We start from the raw sequence: 24,636 nt of genomic DNA on the forward strand, positions 1-24,636 counted from the left end.
GCCTGATTTATTTATACTTTCATTGGTGATTGATATGAAATCATAATTGATGCTTCTACGACTGTATTTTGGGGGAAATTAGAGGAAAAAAACACAGAAGTTTGTTCACTTTGCTCACATTTGGTGCTTTGTGCTCAATAAAAGGCGTCTGTGTGGACTTTAATAGGTTTCCACAGATGGAAGAACTAATGGAGACCTGATGGAGAAGAGAACCTGATGAAAGTAAAGGTGCATTAGAGCAAATTGTGTCAGATTTCCTGTATTTCTCCAAGTTGGATCCCACTCAGCGCAGCATATGTTTCTGAATGTGTACGTAATGCATTCGTTTAAAGAGTAAGTCAGAGTCAGCATTGTGGTGAGGGAAAAACGCTGTACACCGCGCGACACAGATTCAATAATGATGTGGCACATCTGGGCCACATGGCAAATAGAGTCACTTTACCAACGTCTAAATGTTCATTCATGAGTCACGGTATGATTTACTGTACAAACCCCCTCACAAAATGACTAGTAAGTCCAGTTCTCAGGTGCAGGTGTGTGTGTGTGTGTGTGTGTGTGTGTGGAGGGGTTACCTCTCCAAATGGATCTTACAATAGCAGTAAACGTATAAGAGAAAAAATACTGCGATAAAGATATGTGCTCACACTCCTAACTTTATCTTGCTGGGCCGACTGAAGCTTGGGCATTAATCTGTGGAAGTGGATTGGACATCGGGCCTCGTTCACCAACTGTTCATAAGAAGGAATTACTTCTTAAAACCTACCTATGCAGTTTTTACGACAATTCTGACATTCATCAATGTTTTCTTACTTTCTTACTTGTATCTACGTACCAAAGAGCACCCTTACCGCCACTTGACTTCTGATATGCTTGGGTTAAATAATCTGTTGTTTTATTAATAATAAAGCTGTAAATCAACTAGATATTTAATCATTCATAATATTTTTTACGGGTTTGAGCTCATATTTTTGCAAATGTGTCCTGATTAAATGTCTCAAATTTTAAACACATGTTAAAGAAGAGAAGCCATATTCTTAAAAGTAGTCATTCATCTTTAGGTAGAACACAATGATGTTTACATCTTAAATGTTCCATGGTTTAATGGCTACAACCTTAAGTTAAGAACACATCATGAATTTGACATAGAGTCTTCTCAGGAACTTTCCTAAAAACAAATTTGAGAAATTTTTTAATGGATAGTTCATCCACAAATGCAAATTCACTCTTTGTTTACTCACCACTATGCTAATGAAGGGGTGGTGACGTGATTGAGTCCCCCAAAAAAACGAAGGAGTTTTAGGACTTAAAAGATTTGCATTCAAATCCAATACAATTGAAGTAACCGGTGATCAATGACCTTGTTTTGAATTGAAATTGAATGTCAGGCTGAAGAACACTTGGATGACACCTAAGGCATTTTAATGTTTTTTTTTTCTGTTGATTTTCTACATTTGAAGAATCGGCCACCATTTCCTTTAATTGTATTGGATTTGGCTACAAATCCATCGCCATGGTGGTGAGTGGATAATAAGTGAATTTTCATTTTCCTGTGAATTATCTCTTTAAGAAGATATTGTTGAATGAGGCTCATCGTGTGCACCAGCTGTGACGTTGACGCCTCTCCCTTTCATCCTCCCATTTGAGGTGTGGTGACTCACGGTGCAGTCTTCTCCTATTCAATACGTGTCGCTGCTGAGAAAAACCCAACCACTCGACCGGAAAAAAACAAAAAAAAAAAAGTACACAAACAGAAGAGGGCTGACATTGGTTTGTTTCCTCGTTGGGCACCGCTTCTGGCTGGAGCTCAGTGCTTTGACAAACTAGTCAAGTTTTTTTCCCGTCGCTTCTCGCAGTCTCGTCTTTATCAACAATCTCTCCAATCTCCCTCCTGGATCTCTATACTTGGGGTCATTAAGATACAGACAAGGATCTGTTCACAGACTCTTGACTCCGGTTCAATCGATATTGCGCTAAACGCATAAATAAAAATAGTTGGTACGTTCTTGAACAGCTGAAATGACACAACACACCAGCGGATATTCCCTCATTTCTGCCACGCCCCACCGTTTGCATGGAAAGGAACGGCAAACATATATTCAGCTTGAATCTTTGGTGTGGTACAAGAGCTGACAATGTTTTGAACAAGCAATCTTTTTTCTCTGGCATTTGCATGATGGAGGATCATAATGTGGATCTATGCCTTTCCACTACCGACATAATCCCTGCTATGTAGCTTCTAGACAGATTCAAGTTGTACATTGGGATCTCTGAGCGAAAGTTTGAGTGCGTCTGGCAGCGGCAATGCGCAGGAGGTTTGTGTGCACTTACACATTATTATAGGAATATACTGGGCCAGTTTATTTTGGCTTGGGGCGCTCCAGAGGCATCGTCAGTTTTTCCACAATGGTTCAGCAAAGTAGAAAGGAGTAGCGGCCGACCAGTGTCAATGCAGGAGCTATGCGATATGGGTCCAGACGTGTGTGCTCCTCTAAACTATGTGGTCCACTCAGAATGCATGAGGTTTTTCCACTGGTAACTACTCATGCATTTTTAATATTTTCCTAAAGCTGGGGCCTCTGAACCACACGGAGGGAGAGCAGATAACTGTGCTGCAGCAGCGCCCACATCCTCCCTCCCCTCTCTGCAACACAACAAATCCAAAACAGCACCGAGCAGTGACTGGGGAAAGTTCCATAGTGACGCCGTTGCTGTGGAACAACCACCACGATCTGGTCATGAGGGGAAGATGTTACTCTTCCTAGATCACTTAAATGGGATAAAATATAGATACATGAGGTTTGGGGTCTTCTGGGAAAGTTTTTGCCCCAGGGTGTTAAAAAAAACATGAATCAGAAGAAAATTGAGGGACGGGTATGGTAATATCCTTGAAAATAATTTAAATGCATCTAAGCCTTAAAATGTGGGATAGAGAATCCAATGTTTAGGTGGCTTTGATGATTCATGTGTTCACATTCCTTTCACTAACAATTTGGTCCATCCAACTGTTTGCTGTTAAAACATTTTTATAGTTTTATCTACTCAGCATCCAGTGAATCTATTAATTGCAGGCATAGCAAAACCAAAAGACCGAATTTTGAGGGGAACTTTGAAGACAGTGACGTAATTCAAAAGGAAAAACATAATCCTTGAAGTGGCTATAATCAATATTTTCACATCAATAATAGATAATGAGACAAACCCACACATCGTTATTATCAACCAGCTCTGTAGAACTTCTGTAGTGCAGCATTTACTGAAATATTCCATCAACAGAGTGAAGACTTCACTTAATTTCTCGCTATGTATCTGCTGGAAGTGTAATTAGCCAATGATTTGCTCACATGTCCTTCATATCAACTTCCACAGTTATAACATGACAGTGTCACGTTGTTAGTTACTTGTTGTTTGCTCAACTATTGCTGAAATATAAGTGCTGAGATGTAGGTAAGTATATTATTTACTTCACTTCAGCAAATATTTGCACCTTCTACTCCACTATATTTTTTCAATGCACTGTTTTACATGTTCGCATTGATTGTTATATTTTTCTAAGTTATCATTAACAAGAGGTGAATTGGTTCATTGATCCCATCGGACCAGGCTGGTAACAGCAGACCCCGCCCCCTGCAACATTAGCAAAGCGGCCTACAATAGCAGCATCACTGTTGTAGTGACACCTGAAATGGAGTCACCAAGACTCAGCAATAATGATGTAGTTGATATTTAAAATAGTTCCTGCGCTACACTCTGCAAGTAATTTTTAATGTGTTGCTAATCATACCAAAAACAGCAGTATAGCATCATGTTCTTGAGCAATAAAACTTCACCTGATTGTTAATCAAAAATTAAGCAGGAAGATGGGATTGTTCTGTTTTAGACAATATAAGTGAATTTGTAATATCTTTATTCCTTCCTTAATGAAACAACATACCTCCTCCCATGTGAAGTAAGAGAGTTCGTCTCCATCAAGGTAGCGGATGTCCCCATGCTGTGGCGGCTCTTCCACCACAAAATCTATGTTTTCTGAGCTGTAGAAGGGATGAGAGATGTTTATGATCTCTGCATTAATGACCCTGCTGAGGCCTTCCTTCACAGTGAAGTTGAAGGTCTGGATGGGGATGAGCCGGGGGACGATGTTCACAGAGATCTGTAAGTCCTCCACTGTGGTGAAACCGTTGCTGACGTCCACTGTGAAGGCGTCATTGCCCTGAAATAAAAGGATGTTCAAATAAGTTATTGATATACTAAAAATAAACCTTGTGCCTCAAACCCATCAGAGGCGGAGGTTGTGCTTTAGTCAGATATTACTCTCAGCACGAATAAAAAGAGACCAGGCTGCCACATATAATTTAATGCAAGAGAATAAATGAAATGGCACTGAACCTGAATGGACGCAGACACATAGAGGATGCGTCCCTGATCAATGTCCTCTTGACTGAAGGTGTGGATGTAGTTGAGGACAGGCGAGGCTGCGCTGTCTGAACTGTTTGTCAGCTTGACCACATGACCGAACCGTGGAAGTTCTTTAATGGTGAACACCATTTCTGTTGGGAGAATATCTGCTTGCTCCACCTATAAGAAACAAGTGCCAAAGGATGCACAAACAAACATACATAACTGTTTAATGTAGAATGATGAACTAGCAGATGTATATACCGGAGTTAATAACCTAGCATACAATGTTGAAACATGTTTTACAACAAACCATTCCTTCATTAAATAACAGTACTTCAGCAAACACACATTCACTGTTGTTCGTTAACAACTCTTCCTGAGAAAACAGCCCTGGTTTACATCTTTGTGAAGGGAATCATTTTCATGGATTTTTAAATTGTTCGTTTAGCCTAAGAACTTGAGGGGAAGTCATAATAAGAACGGCAAATCAATCAGTCTCACTGAAAACTCACCGAAATTGGAGATGATACGTTCAGCTAACAAAAATAGCAGAGGGTTGTGCAACTTCTATGAAGACAGTTGGCAAAACATATCGAATCGACTGATACACTTTTTGAAAAGCAGTTTTCGTTTGAAATTGGCTGACATGGATTTAGGTGCCTTGTGTATTGTGTACTGGCTGTGACAGCAGCTGGTATTGTTTTTACCTGTGTGTGTGTGTGTGTGTGTGTGTAACTAACATCGAGGTGGTTTGGGATATTTTGATAGGTCTCTATATTTCTGTCGGTCTGTGCATGTCAGATTTATCATGGAAATGCAATTTACAGGTGAGCAGTTGAGATCAAAATAAGTTTTTAAATATGTTACAAGAATATCGGTGCACTACATTCACTTGCTGGATGCCATAATAGCATATAGTTAACATGAACACACAGTGTAAACTTCCTACTATAGTATAATATATATGCTAATATGGAATTTGGACGTTGTTAGACAGTACAGATGTGACAGATTCACACACAGGGAGATTTGAAGTCCCCCCACTTTTGAGATATTTTATTAAATGTTGGGGAGCCTTGTGTGTTTGACAGTGGTTCAGACGAATGTACTACTTTTCATTTCATAGTAAGGACACACACTGGGAAAGCTCCGAGAAGCCAAATCAATATTTTACTTCTTGTAAAGGCCATTCTGCCAAGGCTTCGTTGAATACATATTTCAATAATACTGTATGTGCACCAGGTGTCTACATTATTCTCCAGTCAATGCTGCAGATTTAAGACGTGCGCACTGTTGTGAAATTCAAGTGAGAGTGAAGGAAATGATTTACTTTCAGGAATGTTCCTCATTATTTTCAAAGTCAAGTTACATACAGGGGATGTCTAATGATTTGGCCGACAATTTAAACCCCATTAATTGCTTTGAAAATGAAGTGCAGACAGACTCATCTTATAAATTACAGCGGGCTTCAGGAAGCTCCTCAGGGGATGCTCAGTGCACTGTTTTCCACACTTAATAGACTGCAATTTAGTACATAAACTAGATCAAAAGCAGGAACTGCATACTCCTATTTAGCCCGGCTTTCATGTGTTTATGATGTAGTTTAGAGACAGGGTCCCAAGTCATGTGAAGGCTATTTTTTATATAAGAAACAATAAACTTAAAAAAGACAAACATAATGTCCTGCAACATTATTATTACCAATCTGTATTAAAACAAATGGTGTATTGTTGCATGAAGAGTCGGGTGTCGAGCCGGCAAACCATTTATTCTGAGTCTGTCCCTTATTCTCTGACCCTGTTTCCTATCTCTCCTTCACTGTGTCCATTGAAACAAGTTGTGAAAAATCTGTCATGCTCAATATACTGTAATCTCAGTCAGTGAACATTACCTTGAGATGATCCGGGGTGATGATGGTGTGCTCTCCCTCATAGGAAATGATGACCTCATTAGTTATCACCTCAGGCTCAGATCTGTAACCTTGCTTGAATATTTTAATCCTGAAGGTACCGTCTTCAGAGTAACCATGGGCTTGGACCCTAAAGCTGAAAGAGTCCTTGGACCTCCGACTCTCATAATTATGCTCATATGACACAACTCCTTTTTTTAGGTCTTCCTGGGAGAACGTAGAGGCCTCAATCCCACTCACAATAATTTTGCCATCACTTGGTGGGGATGTAATCTGGAACTTGATCTCGCTGTCATCTCTGACGTCCACGTTGGTGTCAGCGCTCAGCAGCGAGGTGTTAAGGGTCTTGGTGCTTCCATGGTCGATGACTATGATTGCGTTGTTCACAACTCGTAGGTAGGCCTCACCAGCCTCGATCTCTAGGAGCGCAGTGGTCTTGTGGTAGCCGTCTGACACCTGGAGTGAGAAGCGTTCTCGATCGGCTCCACGGTGGATGAAAAGAATCTTTTTGTCTCGCAGGTCAGCTTGGGTGAAACGGAAAAGAGGCTGTGATGGGTTGGACGCTGAAACGATATTGCCTGATAGGATTCCCTCACGAGCGTAGACAATTTGGGTGTCATTGAAACCGGAGTCATCGTCCTTGAACTGGATCACATCTGTTGTTAGCAGATGCTGACCATAGCGGACCACGTTGAAGACTTTATCCACGACCCTCACAGGAACGTGCTCGTTCTTGGTTTGAATTGATAATCTGAAAACACCACTGACTGCCTCCTGATTTTCAGAGTTTTCTGCTCCTTGATCAAATGCTGAGAAATGGAACTCATCAGTGCTTGTCCTGGAGCCATCGTGCTTGTAAATAAGCCTGTCAAGTTTTAGGTCTTCATTACTGAAAACTCTGATTGCCCCCTCAAATCTAGGCTGGTCTTCAGGGGAGTCCCTTATCAGTCGTCCATTCTTTGGCCCTTGTAAGACACGGTAAACAAAATCCGTCGAGGTCTGTGACTGCATCCAAAGATAGTTTTTGTTCAGAGTTTCCTCAGCACCCTGCAAGACAACTAGCATCTCATTGGTCAGAACAGGGGCATCTGCATTGGCAAGGATATTGATTGGGAAGGTGTACAGAGGAGAATATTGGTCCTCAACCAAAACTCTAAACTGAAATTGGTCAAGACTATCTGCAGCTCTTTGCACTCGGACCCTGTAGCTAATAGTATTGTCAATAATGTCCTTCTGGGTAAACATATCACCCTCAGCTAGCTCTTTATCTGACATCAGGAGACTTCCTAGTGTTGGCGGCTTGACAAGGATGTATTTTACAGTTTGTGGATCTGGGTTTTTCTCTTTCACTACAGCCTGAAGCTCTGTGAGGCCAATTGTTTGCTCCTCACCAGCCTCCATTTCCAAGGGAACCAGGACAGAAACTTTAACTTGCGCAGGCATGATCTTTACTAAGAAGGTGTTGTTCCAGAGGGAGAACTTCCCCAAATGGGTGTCAAACTGAATTCGCTCCACAACAATATCCTCCTGGTCACTTGAGTCTGTGCTGACGTACCTTATGCGGTTTTGATCCAGATCAGACTGATGGAAAGCTGTTACCTGCTTGTACAGTCCATCACTTGTCATAATGTGTAGTTCTCCAAATAGCAGAGGTTGTGTAATGTTATACATGATATCTCCGTTACGAGGATGAGCGATAACAGCCAGAGTTTCAATACCTATGGACGAGTTGCTTCCTTGAGGCAAGAGAAGGCCAGTGTTGGTAACAATTGTCATATGTGGCTGTGTTACGGACAACTTTAAAGTAGTTGACTGGCTTACTGACTGTCCATCAGATACTTCCAATGTTATTCCAGCAGAACTACCCTCTCTATGTACAAAATAAATATGTCCATCTTTCAATTCTCTGCATGTGAATTCTGAGATGCTTCTTCCTGGCCTTTGACCATTTTCAAGGTAACCAACCTCCATGGACGGCTCTGAGGTTACAGTTACTACTAATTGGTCACACCGGGTGTCAGAATCCACAATTCTGATAAGGCTAGGGCTCAGACGAGTCCTGCCATTTTCAGTGATTGTGATTTCTCCTCCACTTAGTTGTGGTATATCATTGACAGGAAGTATCTCAACTGGGAGGACATAATCTCTGGGAGTCTTTAGACATTCTGGAAGGTAACCATCACTGTGAGTAACCACCTCTATTTGGATTTGATCTGCATACCTATCATTTCCATCATGCATGTACTTAATTTTCTTATTAACAACATCCAGTAGAGTGAACTTTTGTGTGTGTTTTGTGTTGAGGTCCATATCAACCAGGCCATACCATGGATCATTTTGGAGGGTAAAGATAATGTCTGACTGACGCATCCCTGCAACACTGAGGTCAAATGTAGGGCTTAGGTTGTTGATATCAAGAAAAACTTCTCCACCTTCCGGAACAAGCAATGGTGTGACATCAAGAAGTTTGGTTACATTTCTGAATATCTCTGGGGTTTCATCAGTTGGGTAGCAGTGTTGTCCAGTTTCGTCCATGTCGACATATCGGATGCGGACAGGGGGAGTTGTAGTTGCGTCTACATCATAATAACTTGAGTAGTCGTAGTCGTCTCCTTCACATTTAACGTGAACATCTTTCGTCACCAAAGCATCTTGTAGGCTTCGATCCTTCTGATTTACTTTGATTTCGCCCAAACAACCAATGAAGGACTCAGCTGTCATTTCCTCTTCTGCCCTATTCAAGGACCCACTTTCACGAAAGACTTCCTTCATTTTCCCCTGGATTCCTCCTAAATATAGGTTTCCTGCTAAGTCCAGTTTTTCTGATGAGTCAAGTGGGAGGGAGGAAGGCTGGCTATCTACATTAATAACAAAAGAATCCTGACTGATCTGAACCTTAACTCTATGCCACTGGTCATCATCCAGCTGCACCTCGGTATTCTCCAGTACCTTCATGCCACTGCCGAGGTCCAGGACACCTTTGAGATAACCTTTCATCACAGCAATAGCAATGAAGTCTGAGTCTCTGCCAGGGTGGAAAACAAGTAACGCATCCTCAATGGTGGTTTTCATTAGGAACTCCAAGACCCTTGGAGCGCCACTAGCCCCGCTCCAGGTGGGGAAAGAAACAAAGGAATCAGGAGTGCTGAAACTTGTTGCCTCGCCATCACCAGCCTCAAACTCACTGCTGCAGGACTCCTTTGTGTCTTGGCATTGTTTAAAGGCTGTGCTGAGAATATCAAACTGATGAGACTCAAATTTAACCTCGGTCATGCATCCCCGGAAAGGGGGAATGGCATTGGTGAGGTAGGGAGCATCCAGGTCTCCTGTGCCTCCAAGCCAAAGGCCCATGTCAATATTTAGTAGTTCCCCATCGTCGTTCACAGGAACATATGTTGGATAGAGATCATCAATTATCATGGTGAGTTTGCCATCTTGCAGGGTCAGTGCGATTTTGTGGTCCAGGAGGTTGTTCAGCTGTACTCCTTGGGATGAGGACAGCGTCACCTCACCAGAGCCTGAGTTCATCCGTGCCTTATGGAAAGGAAAAAAGGACAATTTAATATGCGACTTAAATACACACCTACTTCAGTAATCCATAATCGCTGCATGCCCAGCCACAGGGTCAATACGTAATGATCTGCCACAGGGCCCCATAAGCGCCCGGAGGCTGCAGGAAATTAGTGTAAAAACATATTCTCTGATGGGATTAAGGCTGGAATAATTGGGAACTATAAAACCTACAGCTGCAAGAAAATGGAGATGAAGCTTGTGTATTGTAGTAGTCCAGTGAGGAAGACACGTGGCTCTCCACATGCAACATGCAGGAGGGAGAGCACGCATCAATAACATCCAATATTAATCACTCCCATGAAACAATCAGTACATAGTCGGTTATAGGGGAAAGGGAAATATTCTGCAGATAAAAGCAGATGAAGGGACAGGAGGAAGAAAACAATGTAAACTAACACCATACGGGCTATAACTTTTTGAAAACAGCTATTTAGCAGAAAAGAGCATGCTGTCTTACATCCTATTTTCAAAGTAAGTGAACACTTCTTAACTGCTATTTAAAGGTGACATGTTCGGCTCAAATGCAGGTTCATAATTTAAGTCTGGTTTATCACTTGAAAAGGCTTACATGCTCTAATGTTCACATCGCTTCTGCATCGCCTCTTTCCAGCCATAGGTCTCTTCAAAGCTCCCTACCAATAAAGACCAGTCCCTTCTGATTGGCCAGCTGTCCCCCTCTGTGATTGGTCAACTACTTCCAGGTTTGAGAAAATTATGGAATATGCGCTCACTTTATCTGGCTTTGTTATGGAGCCTGACGGCTTCTGGGCATGCATGATGCAAATGTAGTGCATTGCGATGTCATGTGAAAGAAACGGGCGGACTATTGACCAGTCGGTTCTACCTATTTAACACAAAGGGAAAGATAAAAACTGAAAAGCATAATAAGTCTCCTTTACTTTTATTCTTGGAATATCAAGTCTCTTTGTCTGCAGTTAGTTTCTCTTAAGACCACCGTTGAACAAATAAAACCCTAATCATGACATTGTGAAACTCTCTCCACCAGTTGAGCTAAAATCTTAGTCACATATTTTGTGTTTTAGGGACTGTCCCGCCTACATTACAGAATCCACAGCCGTTTGTTCACAACTCACCTGTATTTTCCCGTTTTGCAGCTCAACAAATAGGTAGTCCTCCATCCCTGCAGCCAGGAGCAGTAGCCCACTCCTCCGACTTGTCTTAATATGCAGTGACAGTTGGAAAGTGGAGACATCTTGGATGACTTGTAAACTGCAGTGGCTGGCCCCAAAGTAGGACTCTGTAAAGAGTGAAAAAAGTTGATCAGAAATAGATATCATGGTTTCCAAGACGTCAATGCTTTTACCACATCAAAATTGCAAAAATCTGTGATTTTCACAATATCTTACACAATGCAAAACACACACACACAAACACACTTTTGCATTTTGTAGGCCATTTAGACGTCAAAGGCACTATTGCACAAAAATTAAGTGATTTGAAAATGTCCTCCATTCAGCTCTCTACATGGGGACAACACCTGAAGACACCTGTGCACAATAAAAACTCATTATACAACTGCTGACTGGCAACTCCTCGAAATCTAACATGAGGTTTGAGAAACAAATGAGATACGTGTCATTACAGTACAACTTAATCAGGACTCATGTCTGTATTATCAGGTGTCTTCCAGCTGCCTCTGGTTAAAGTGGAGCTCCCCTGGCTGCAAAGGGATTCTGTCTCTGAGACATCAGTCATTACCCCTGCAGACGTTTTCTGGGCATATAGAGACTTGGGGGTGCAGGATTTCCCAGGCTTGAGCTGTCTTGTTTCCAACGATATGCAAATTCAGCCACCTGCCTCGGACTGTGCTGTCAGGCACACTAGACAAAATGTGAACCACAGGAAGTCATTTTTTCACATGCGCACATGCACATGCTCCCAGATTAAACTGGACCACTTCCAAGACCCTCTTTCCTGGGCTTAGGTTTTCCACAGCCCTATCCAAGAGATATAGAAAGGGGGCTTTCCATCAGCCACCCACTCACCCTTAGTTCAAGACACAGAAACCCATTTTAAAGCAGCCAAGAAGGCAGTCTGTAATATTTGAAAATAACGGCGCAGAGAGAGACGCTGCTGTGTCAAACTTAGAACATTCCTATGAGTTCATGAAGGCCAAAATATTCCTAAAAACCAACACCAGCGTCCAGTTGCCCAGCATGGCAGCTTGATGCCACTCGGCATAAATCTCTCAAAATAACCTCTCAGACAGGAGTCAGCAAATAGAGGAGGAGAACATAAGATAATAAATGTTCACATTCATACAGAGGTTCAAAAGTTTGGGACCACTTTCCCATGAACGAGTAGCTATAAATGGAAAAAGCATCTTCTCGAGAGTCTGTCTGAAAGGTGTGGATGTGAGAGCAAATGTGTGTCTGTGTGAGGCTTCAAAGAGCAGAGTGTGTCTGTGTTGCATCTGCATTAATGCCCCGCTGCCAACGTCAAAACACTGTAGGGTAGATTTGTCCTGTGGTTTCTCGTCCTGTAAGCCAACCCTTCCATCGCGGATCTTCAACAAGCACGAGAAATGTGGACAAAGACAATCATTTTCATGTCAGCAAGGATGAACGCAGGGCTTTTATCATGGCGCCTGTGCGTTTGTGATTTCACTATGAGGCATAGAGGCTGTGAGGCTTTTGGTTTCAGGGCCTCTCTGTTATGAACAGTGTCCGTGATGAACGGCCGGTGCACGGGGCCAGACATACACAGACGTTTGTTTATAAACTTCAGCCACAGAAACACCATGTGGGTGGCTCGCAGAAATAAATATCACAGGGAACAAATGAACTGAAGAGAAAAGTTGCAATAAGATGCTTCTTGTTAAATCACATTGAGAATGAAGCAGAACGTGTATGTATTGCTTGTATTATGCTGGGTCCAACTAAATGATCACGGCTGCACATCATTCACTTTTCAGAGGCTATTGTTCTGCGCTGCTGGTGACTGTGCATGGGGCTGTAATGGCACTATCTCTGGGAAGATATTTCAAAGCAAAGACTAATGCTAATTGCTTTGCGGCCTTCGGGCTGAGACTGAAAAATAGGGGAACAGGATCTTTTCTTACAGGCAATTGCATTAACAAAGAAAATCGCAGTGAGCTCCATTGTTCTTAAACCTGAGCTTTTGTTGGATTGTTCACTGAGCAAGGGGATAAAAAGCTGAAGGAGAGAGCGATGCCAAGAAAATTCTGCCCAGGGATTTTCTGGTTCAAATTCAGCTCAATGCTGTTGACTTTAGGAAAAGGGAGCACATCTTCTAATGATACACACAATGGCTTTGCTCGGCAGTGTACCTGGACCTGGAATTCATTAGTTCCCCGGCTAAGCTGTGTAAAGCTCTAAATAGAATTGAAAAGGCTTCGTGTTTGAAAAAGCACATTTTCAATATGCTCCTGCTGCTCTGTGACACTCATCTTGTGTCTGCACATTCACTTAAATGGCTCCTGTGTTCACACTGTCTTACAGGTGTATGCAAAGATGGAATCATAAGTACTGGAAGAAAGAAAAACAGTCATGAGGGTCTTTTGAAAACTGGACTGTGAATCACAAGCCTCGTGTTTTCCTGCTTCAACGTTACACTTAGCTGTGTTCCCCATCTCTCAGGGACTTGTGAGGCGGTGCAGATGGGATCTAGCTGAGGTGATTCTGCTGACACGGCGTCATTATCTGTAAAGAATCATGCCTGCTTCCTAACAGCGTAATCTCGAGCTGTGAAGCTGCTGCCATAGTTGGTGTCAGTCTGTGTGTGGAAGGTTTAGCCATCTAAGAGGGCAGTCTCCGATCCCCTGAAGCTACCACACCCCTCCTCACACTGCTTTATTGTGCGTCAAGCAGAACCCTGGTCTCGGGCCAGTGCAGATGGCTATAATTTGATGACTGACTGTGCTTGTATTTATAACGCTTTGAGGAAACGGACTCTTCCTCTCTTTCATCGACGACAGAATGAATAACCCTGTTGTCTTTCTTTCCCTTTCCTCCTCCTCCTCTTCTCCACCCTCTTTAGGTCTCAATCTAGCAACACATGTCCGGAAATGCTATGGGGAAGAGAGACGCACTAACCACAAGTGCAGGAAGATTGGAGACATTCATTTGACTTTGTGTCCTGTGACTCGCCTGTGCCGATGAGTCAGAGTCACCTCAATCTTATATTTAGTGTGTGTGAAGCTCCGCTGGTCAGACCAGCCTTTGGGATGCTGAGTTTCACTTCTGTATCTGCACGTCTCACTAAAAAAAAATACTTAAATCACATATCTTGCCGTTTAGATTATTTAAGAGGTGGACAATTTATATCTTATCTAGATAAGAGTGAGTGATGTTAGTGTGAATAGAAACAGAGTAACGCACAATACTTAATAATAGAGGTCTTCTTTAAAAGTTCCTTGTTGATGTTATACAGAAGCAAAGATACCGACTCTGTGTTTCTCCATGGAGACACGGTCTGGAACCCAAACAAACCACCTACTGGCGTAACCCATGGTTAAACCACCGTTAGCTTGACTATAAATAGTGGTTATGTTGGTCATTTGTTTCCTTTGCTGGGCTGTGTCGGCTACAACAGGCCTTCTGGATATAATTACATAAAGGATAGGGTTTTGTTAGCCATTTAGAGCTTTTTAGGGTGTAATTGTATTTAACATGTGGCAACTTTGTTATTACCTTGATGAGCATGTGTGCTGGTTTCACTTCGAAAAAATGAAACCAATACATCCCATCCCCTCCCAGTTTACTCATAGGATTACCGATTACACTGTTTGTGAGTGTGTGTTTTGATCATTAAAGCGAGAGAGAGAGAGAGAGAGAGAGAGAGAGAGAGAGAGAGAGAGAGAGAGAGAGAGAGAGAGAGAGAGAGAGAGAGAGAGAGAGAGAGAGAGAGAGAGACAGAGAGAGAGAGACAGAGAGAGAGATAATCAATCGTATATAGTGACGACTTTGACCCGTGACAATCACTACTAATGTAGGCGATTTCCACCGTACTGGAAAATTGAATTTCGAAACTTTACTCGTAACTCTCTATGCAGGACAAACCCTTGCTTGTTGTTGTTGGAGAAAACAGGACTTTTCTCACTGTGTGCAATGACGTCACCCTACCATTTGTACTAATTTGACGCGAGTCTGAGCAACTGGCTGCCTAACTAAAGGGTCTGTATTAATATAGCACTTTTCCAGTCTTGATGACCACTCGAAGTGCTTTACTGCCTGTAACGAGCATGCTTTAGTAATCAGCAAACAGTAAGTGGGCTTGTTTAAGTAACATTGTGGCCAAAGTGAAAACCTTTTAAAGCGATCACACCTCCTCCTGGTGAAGGTCAGACATTTTTTGAAAAAGTCAGTAGTGACTTGACTTACAAGATGGGGCGTGAAAATCAGGTTTCTTCAGATTTAAATGATGTACCTACACAAAACCATAAATCCTTGGCTTTACGCCTGCCCACCATTCACCCTGCCCTCTTCCATCGAACCTTCCTGCTTTGAATGAACATAAGTAAATGCTTCCACTGAACACAATCTATGTACACATTAATAGTCATGGTGCATAGTAGACAAGGTTGCCAGATCATTCTTGTGGCCAGTGGCTACCACACTGTAGAGTGTGTCGTTCAATTCTAGCTATTAGCTGTAAACATTGCCCATTCAGTTTATATTTGCTAATCAACTGTGTGTAAATTCAAATCAATGTAAATGTGACTGACCAGCCACCTACACTCCGACGAACATTGGATAAGCGTCTTTTCAACAATTGATGTTTCCACACTAATTACAGCACGCGAGCTGCTCTTAAAAGGAAGTGTTCCTGTTTACAGACCAGACTTTGTACGCAGCAGTAAAAAAATACTGCTAACTCCAGCACTGTTAAACAGCAGAGAGCAGAGCCACAACTCTACATACCTTGACAGCACTGCTTTATAAGGAGCCCCTCCTTCCCAACTGACTTCTCAGAAGTCCCCAGGGACACACTTTTACAGGCTTAATGGAGCCATTTCTCAGACCAGGACTATGTCAGTGTAAGAGCATACATAGCATCGTTTTAGCCCCCTTTCAAATCCCCATCTACTTCTGCATCTGAGTCATTCCAATGCTAGCCAGAGTGAAGCACGACAATACAAAGAAAATGGGCTTGTGGAGCCGCAGCGGGTGTCCACCACTCTGGCAATAATTAAAACTTGTCAGGTTCTCTCTCTGTAAAACTCTCACTTACACAACAGACAAGGGGTGGCGGCAGCAGCGAGAAATTATGACCTTTCCCCGTGAAAGGAGAGTGGCAGTGTAATGTAATTTCAGCATCTAAAAGGAAAATGGCCCTGTGAGAAAAAGGGAGGGAAAGAAAGGATGTGAAGGCCTCAGTGTTGTCTGGGGTTCTTGAAGGCTGTGTTTCCACACAAAATGAATGAAAAGAGCTAGTTTCTTTGGATGGATGGACGACAAAGAAAGGAAATGAGAGGGATTGTTGCAGGGCTTTTGACATTTGTAGATACAAAAAGACACAGACAGACTGAAGAGAGAAAAGACAGAGTAAAAAGGATCAGGTTATAGGAGTTTAGCTTCCAATCCAATCAAATCGGTTGGAGGAAAAAAAGTCCTGATTTATACTTCAGAAACTCTCCATCAATTCGTCTTAACCGTCTGTTCACTCTTGTGCGGTTGCCAGTGAAAATATTTCCATCAAATCTTGGCTGCATTTCATGTCCATGTTCACTGTGCTGTACTGTATTTCATGGAACCAGCGAATTTGAGCTTTTGCAAAACTACACAACCGCACGTTCTCAAATTTTCAACGTCAGGCTTCAGCTACAGGGGCAAATGTCTTTCCATACAACTCACTACTGCTGCCGAATAAGGTGTGTGACGAATTCAGCTTGTTGACTCATGGCACTCGACTAAGAGAACTCGCCGGTCACAACGACTTGGGACTGATGATCTCACTCACCTAACAAAATTGTAAGACAAACACGGCCATGAACAGAAGCATTGTGGTGAGTCAGGACTCTGCCGTAGTTTATGAGGCGCTCATACAAAGCGTGCCTCTGTCAGCCCGGCCAAGCTACGGAAGCCATCAACCGCCAAGGTCCCAGTGGGTGGGTCCTGTTAAAATAATCTCCCCTGTGACATCAGAGGACCAACCCCCCTGGTTCCATTTCAACCTATATCCCTGCTCACACCATCCGACCCCCTGTGCACTCACTAACACACACACGCACAAGTGATTCTTTACACGTTTAGCTGTGACTTTCTGTGTTTTCCCTCAGCTCAAACAGCACTGTTAATAGACGGTGCTGAAGGACATTTTAACATACCGGTAATGAATTCCTGTGTGAGATCTCACCATGTGAAAAGCAGGTAGTGCAGCATGTCAAGGGAGAGGACAGAGGACAGAGGAAAGAGGAAAGAGGACAATAAGCCAAACGGCAATAGCAACCTAATAGAGTCCATACCTTTAAGGCTAACACTCAATTAATTTCTCATCTCGCACAACAAAATATGTGATGTGCTTTTGCCCTTTCACACTGCATCTTATTTTAAATCTAATTTAAGGTTAATGAAGGATTTTTTAATTATCCTGAGGAGGCTACTAAAGGTTAGAGAATAAACTGAGAGCACAGCATGTGATGCATGACTTGATCTGGCATTGTTCCATTTCCACAGCATGGATGGCCCAAAGTAAGAGCAGCCGGAAATAAGCTGGCAGTTAAGTACAGGCACTTAAGTCTCTAATATTTACAATGTCAACACAAAGTCTAAGAGCACAGAGGTTCGGTGTTCTGTTGTTATGTGCACTGATTAGCATGGATGAAGAAACTAAATTATTGTAATGTCGGTTATTTCAGGCCACCACATTTTAAGTGTGACAGCACATATTAATTGGTAAAGCTGTAGTTTTAATTAGTGGTGATCATCATCATCATCATCATCATCATCATCATCATCATCATCATCATCATCATCATCATCATTATCATCATCTCCTCATTTTACTAGGATGCAGTTCAGTAAAACAGCCCATTCCAATTTCCCAGATGTGCACATTTTCTGTTCTGTCATGTATAGCTTATATCTTTTTATGACTTTCCTGCTTACATTCCGATTATAAGCGGCTCCCCTGCCAAGTACAAGAGCGTGATGTGCAGTGGGGTGTCAGTGGGGTGAAAATCATAAATCATAATGATGAACTATTTAAATTAAAGATGAAGCACAACTACAATAGGCAGGTTTTAGACCATTATAGGCAATAAAAGATCATATACATAATTGCTCTAAAGAATTAAATGAATTGTGGGGCTCCATCTCCCCAATGGTTTGCATCTGCCTGGAAGGATGATGTTAACACAGCTGTGACAATTTTTAAAAGAATGGCAACAAAAAGGCAAGGGAAGAGGAAAGAGAAGAAACTGCAGGATGGCGGTCATGAATCATTTGAAGGTATGTTCAAAAGTATGATTAAATACTGCTTAAACCTTGTAGCCTATACATGCAGGAAGCATCTTGATCAAGTTATCCAACGTTAGTACTGGCAACCTAAACATCTTTGAACTTTAGACTTTCAGGCAATACTTTAGATGCTGTGTTCTATCTGCATCATTTCACAGTTTGTGTATCATTTTAAACGAGGGTTCTTCAGGGATACACCTCAACTGTAGGACCAGAGGCCTGACCTGGGACCTGTGGTTCAGATCCACGTATAATACAGTTAGTCTCATCCATGTTGGGTCCGGTTCTATAACCATTCAGTGAGCGAGGTATTACAAAATATTCTGTTTTTTTTTTATAACTTTCTTGGAGATTGGATTTATTTGTACAGGGGAGAAGGCTGCTATCATTACATTTGGAAACATCACAAAGATTGATTTGACACCCTGTGAGTTCATGTTAACTTGTAAATGCAATCAGATGGTAAATCTCTGCTGATCCGCTCTCTGTCTATTGTAGCATTTGGGTCCAGCATTTCTCAGTTCTGCACAGGTCCGGGTTTGGGCACAAATTGTTGGATCTGGGAAGAAGAGATCCGGGATGATGAATTGCTGCTTGACATTTACAGCTTAGATTGAGAATGCTTGGAAATTCACTTTTTTGCTACCAAGAATCCAATGAGGTGAGTGACTGCCTTCATGTCTGAGTATGAACTACAGTGCTTGACTCCAGCGCCTTACAGCTCAAAACAATTAGCTGGGCTAGCTTAGCACAAATACAGGTAACAGGGGGAAAGAGAAAAAGTTCAAAAATATGTTCAACAAATTGGGCTTCTACTTTCTACTCCGTGACGAGCGTAGCAAGCTAAGCTAAATGCCTCCAGGCTCCAGCTCCAATCTTATTGGACCAACATAAAAGTGGTATTGATCTTCGCATTTTGAGAAGGGCATAAATATTTGATGGTCAAAAGATAGATTTTCAGTGGAGCAGATCACTTCTTTAGTTCTGAGGGTTGAGGTTTTCCAGCTTTGAAATGAAGGGTCGCGCATTCTTGAATCAGCCACTGTCTCTGTGTCGTGATCGAAATACTCACTTTGTCATAATACTGCAACTTTTTTTAATGTTCTCAGCAGTTATTGAGTTGAATTTATTGTTTCCTTCTTAGATACAACTGGTATGATGTTGCTCACTCTTATGAATGTCTGACACTGATTAGAACTGTCTTGACTTTAAGTATAAATGAGCAGAGAGCACTTGACAGTCCTATGATTTAGTCTCATCATAAGTTTTTTAGCTGGGCTATTGAAAACGTATAATTTAATTTGTTTTACTCTGATTGTGACCAGGCCAGATTCATTCACCGTTAACATTGATTTCTGACGTATCAACAGCTCCAGTTAGCTTTCACTCACAGTGCCCTCACGACTGTTGTTACGAATATGAGTGCAGGCATCAGTCACTCCACCACTAATTATCAGCATGACATTGGCTTTGCAGTGGGCTGGAAAACACTTTGCTGAGTAGCAATTCACTGTCATAAATCATTCCACTAAAACGTCAACACAAGGGAAGAGATTTAGGACCTGGACTCTGAGAAACCTCCCTCAGCTGGGGTCCGGTGCAGGGGAACACTTGATAGAGATTGTGTTTAAGTTTGGCTTGGCTGCTGCAGGGGTTCCTAGACAGGTCTAATAAATTTACAGATGCTTTCTATTTTTGTTTCATCTCCTTTTTGTCTTTATCGCTAGCTCGGGTCCCATCCGTTAAAGATTCTTAAAGATATGTAGATTTTTACTGAATCTTGAATCGAAAGGTTTCATACTTGTGCTGATGAGATACTTGATTCTGATGCTGAAAGAGGACGACAAAATGACACTTTTTTTGGTAGCTCACTCTAAAAAGCTTTTCTACATAATTTCTTGTTTCAGCAGGATGTCCATTAAGATTAGTGGTTCACGCTGTAGTGTCTGGTTGCCAAGTCAGAATTTCCATAAACCGGACAATAAACCCAAAATTGCTCCCAATAGCCAGACCAACACCTTGCATTAGCATGATGCCAAGGTAAGCATTCAGAACACCGGACACCTTTCGATACTCCCATAAGGCTCATGGAAACAGATGGAGCCTTCTCTCTGTACTACCCGTTTGTTACGGCCATATTCGTCCAGTTTTTGAAAGCTTACAGATACAGAGTAACACCCCTGTAAGTTGTTGGGCCATTGTAGCCAATAGCTTAAGTGAGAAAACTTTAGGACTTGAGGAAGAAATGTCAACTATGGCTGAACTTTTTGAAGTAAGGCTTTGCAAGCTGGTAAAACACCACAGGTATCTATGTGATGTCACTGCACCTGGGCACAGGAACAATCGTTTTTTAATTGATACATAATCACCAGTCTTGCACCAAACCAATGTATGTAGTCAGACACTCTTGACTCTGTGCTGCCCTCTCTTGGATGTATTGCCTCACAACCATGCCAAAGTAAAGGACTCACATAACCATGTGGGCAGTGATGGTTGCATTGGTTGAAACTGGAGTATCTCTTCTCGTAAGTAAAAAATCAGCATAGATAACTTCCCAGCCCTGGTTGAGTTTAAAAACTCTGCGTAAATATTGGGCATTAAATATGTTTCTCACTTCATTTAAACCTCACATTGATCTAATGCCTGGAGGCACGGGTGGCTTTCACACAAGTTTCAAGCTACAGAACTACACACTCTTTCATGAGCAAATCAGCTATGGAGGCCCTCTCTGTAAATGAGGCCTCCAGTCCAAGGAGTACAACTGTGACACAGAAGCTGCAGTGAAGGGGCCTCTCAAAACCCATATCCGGCTTTAACTAGGGTCTGCAGAGTCATTCTGTGTTTAAGATCAGAGTGTCACATTAGCCCCATAATGAGAACCAGCTGAACGCACACACTACCAGACTGACCCTGTTCAGCTCAGACCCCCCCCCCCCACCAGCACCTCCACCACCTCCTTCAGCTCACCCCCTCACCCCTCACCCCAAACCCTGGAGACACTTCTCTCCTGCTTCACTCCACTGAACTATGTTTTTTTAAACCAACGCTTTATCCAGATGCTTGCTCAACCCTTGCATTAACCAGCGTTAATCTAAAACCATGCCAGTGCACACACCCACAGAGAGAAGTACATGGTGCAGACATAAACTCAGCCGTGCACTCATCACACACACACACACACACACACACACACACACACACATGCACATGCACACACACACACAACCATGAGTTAGGCGTCTAACAACCCCGACGGTAATTCCTCCTCGGTCTACCGGCTGAGTCAGCCCACAATGTCTCGCGCCATTCACACAACCATTTTCCACCAGGCTACCGTTGAGGAGGCCCGCCCTGCTCCACCTAGTCTACCCTGGCACTCAAGCTCAACTCCCATTCAGCAGAAGTTGAGAGCAGCAGCAGGCCCACCACCGCCCTCCCACCAACACCTTTTCCTGCCTCTCTATTCTACTCTCACTCTGTCTTTGCCCACCATTTTCTGCCCAAAATAAACAGTGCCGAGCATGGAAAAGCCCAGGAACACTGCGTAACAGCTTGAACAGCACTCCACTGTTCTAGTGCCACATTATAAGTCCATTTCATTTCCCCACAAATTGGAAGGTTTGGTTTCATTACTGAGGAACTGACTCGAAGATGGATAGAAATGGTTTTAGTGGAAAATGTTGGTAGCTGGTAGTAGACATGAGGAGAAGTCCCCGGAGATTGGAACTTGAAAAAGACTCTCTCTACTTTTTTCAGTTCTTACCACAAACTAATCTGATTGTGAGCGGATACAACTGATACATTTAATTGTTTTTATTAATGATTTATGTCTGTGTTTTGTTTTAGTTTACTTTTGTCAGGAGAGTGTCTTGTTAGCCATAACCTACTGATGAAATGTTTGACTAATTTTAGAACATAATGACAAGACAAGATGGAGAATATCCCTTGTACATATATCTTAAAAGTCGAAATAGTAATGATTATTTGAAAAGACACTAACAAGGGGTTTAGTCAGAGGTGAGGATTTGTCCTTTCTTTAAACAGAGTAGATTAACTGAGCGTGAATGGCTTTTTCCAGGAACGCCCTACACCACAAAGACATACACATACCTAGAAGTGAACAGTGTGATGGAGGGTAAGGTATTTGCTCGAGAGCTCCCTCGCACCTGTGAAGAAGAACTACCCAGCATCACACTTTAAATTCTGCCCACCAGATTTGTTCAGCTGGTACAAAGATGAAAGTGAAAAACGACAAGCTCCTGCTTCTTTTTTTTTTTTGGTCATTCCTGACTACACATGGCATATAAGGCTTAAACGTAGGAGTACACATTAAATGTAAACACTGGTTTTGTTGGGCCAAAACGCTCATGCCACATCTGTAGCAACGCTTTAAACATGTGGTCACAAAATTGCCCTATGGGGAAACAAAACTCCTGTGTCCCTGCCAAATCATTCACTGACAGTGGCCACTCTGTGCACTGTCAGTGAGCCTGAGGAGACGTCGTGGCAACATGCATCCTTTCACCCAAGCCGATGTTTACTGTACATAACTTTGGCAGATGTGTACACATGTGGCAACAGCGAAATCCAACAGTGTAATCTATGATGGCCACACCAAGTTTCACCTTGCTGGTAAAAAATGACACGTTGCTTCCAGCCATCTGTCGTCGTTTTCCCTAAACAGAGGCCTCACAGATGCGGAGACGACGGAACTGTTTAGATTAGCTCTTCACAGACACTTTTACTCAAAGTCTAAACACCACGTATCTGGTAGACAGCCAATACTTCACCTACAGGAACTTTAGCTGCTTTTAGGTTATAAGGTTTGAGATAAAATTGTTGGGCTTGGTCACCACAGTCCAGGATAAGTCATGGGTGGAGAAGTTTAACTTGGGCTGCCACTGTGTCCTCCCTAAGATCCGAATGTGTTATTTGAACCAGGATGGTGAAGATACTAGTTAGCAGGGACCTTGGATGTTATTTAGACAGTACGTAATCCCTATAAACAGATTCTACGTGTGAATATACTGAATTTGTAGCCTTCTGGTTTCTGTGTCTTGTTTGACCAATCACGTGTAAGCAGGCTTCGGTATTGCAGGCGGTGGTCTAGCGGCAGAAACTTGGACTATGGGCAGAGAAGGTCTCTGGTTCGTCTCTGGTTCGACTCCACGGAGAGACAACAAAAGATCAACCTGGATTGATCTGTCCAAAAATCCAAGAGTCTCCCTACCCTGTCTAGTGCCCCTGAGCAAGGCACCTTACTCCCCCAACATCTGCTCCCCGAGCGCCGTACATGGTCGCTCACTGCTCTGTGTGTCCTGCACCAGATGGGTCAAAAGCAGAGGTTAAATTTCCCTACCTGCATGAGTGTGCCTTTGCATGTCTGTGCATGTGTTTGGGTCTAATAAATGCATCTTAATCCTAATCTTAAACAGTCCATGTGGACCATAATGCATTGGCTTTTAATTCATCTGCATTCATATGCAGATAGCTGTTGATAGCGATTAGCAAAAATGACGTCTGGACACATTGTCTGAACCTCGAGGAGGCCTCATAGACAGAAAGCACTACAATCTTCAGAAGAATTTAGAACAGAGAAGACAGATACATTGGTAAGTATGCTTATGGGAGGCTGAAAAATAAACAGGGTGAGTACAGAAAGAAGGAGAGCCACATCATATAGCTTTGTTTCATTCTGCTGCTCCCACAGGTTGGCACAGAATTTCAGCAGATCGACAGACAAAATCCTTATTAAACCCAATTTGCATTTAGACGATAAGAAGAGCAGAGAATGTGAGTGGGCTACTTCTCCGTATATCCAACAGATGTAATCACCTGTAATGCATTCATTGCCTCTGACTGATTATGCTGTTATTTCTTCATTTTGTCTGAGAGAAGCCTCTTATAATCTTCCTTTGTGTAACCCTCGAACATGCACGGCTGATTCAACTAAACTAAGCTGCAGTTTTGAAATGGCCCCACATGTTGAAAAAGACTGTGGAGACACCAAATGCCTTTCACACTGGTACCAACCAACTCAAAGATGTCAGCGGAGCAGGGTTGCTTCTCCACTACAGAACAGATATGTGAAAGAACCACATTTTAAAGACCTGTTGAACTTGACAAAACACTGGATGCAAAGTCTGTGTCAACTTAGAAACATCGAAGCAGAAAGAACTACAGCTGCTCTGGTGTTAATGTACAGTGGGTGTGAGGTTTCGTACATCCTGCATCTTTTGTATGTGAACAGCTCGACAATCACTTGTTCAAGTCACATATTAGAGAATAATGTTTCTGCAGATGACAGTAAGACTCCTG

At 42.5% G+C, this 24,636-nt stretch overlaps 1 protein-coding gene across 1 annotated transcript in view; it reads right to left on the minus strand.

Annotated features, from left to right (window-relative positions):
- Window positions 1-24,636, minus strand: part of cspg4 (chondroitin sulfate proteoglycan 4) — a 65,550-nt gene that overhangs the window by 19,321 nt on the left and 21,593 nt on the right. The window contains exons 2-5 of the mRNA XM_062389263.1: window positions 10,972-11,135; window positions 6,287-9,838; window positions 4,384-4,572; window positions 3,932-4,207 (exon numbers count right to left, since the gene is read on the minus strand). Of these exons, the coding sequence (XP_062245247.1) occupies window positions 3,932-4,207; window positions 4,384-4,572; window positions 6,287-9,838; window positions 10,972-11,135 (4,181 nt within the window). The remainder of the gene's footprint in view (window positions 1-3,931; window positions 4,208-4,383; window positions 4,573-6,286; window positions 9,839-10,971; window positions 11,136-24,636) is intronic.

The sequence above is a fragment of the Platichthys flesus genome, chromosome 6, assembly GCF_949316205.1.
Source record: "Platichthys flesus chromosome 6, fPlaFle2.1, whole genome shotgun sequence".
NCBI classification, from domain to species: Eukaryota; Metazoa; Chordata; class Actinopteri; order Pleuronectiformes; family Pleuronectidae; genus Platichthys; species Platichthys flesus.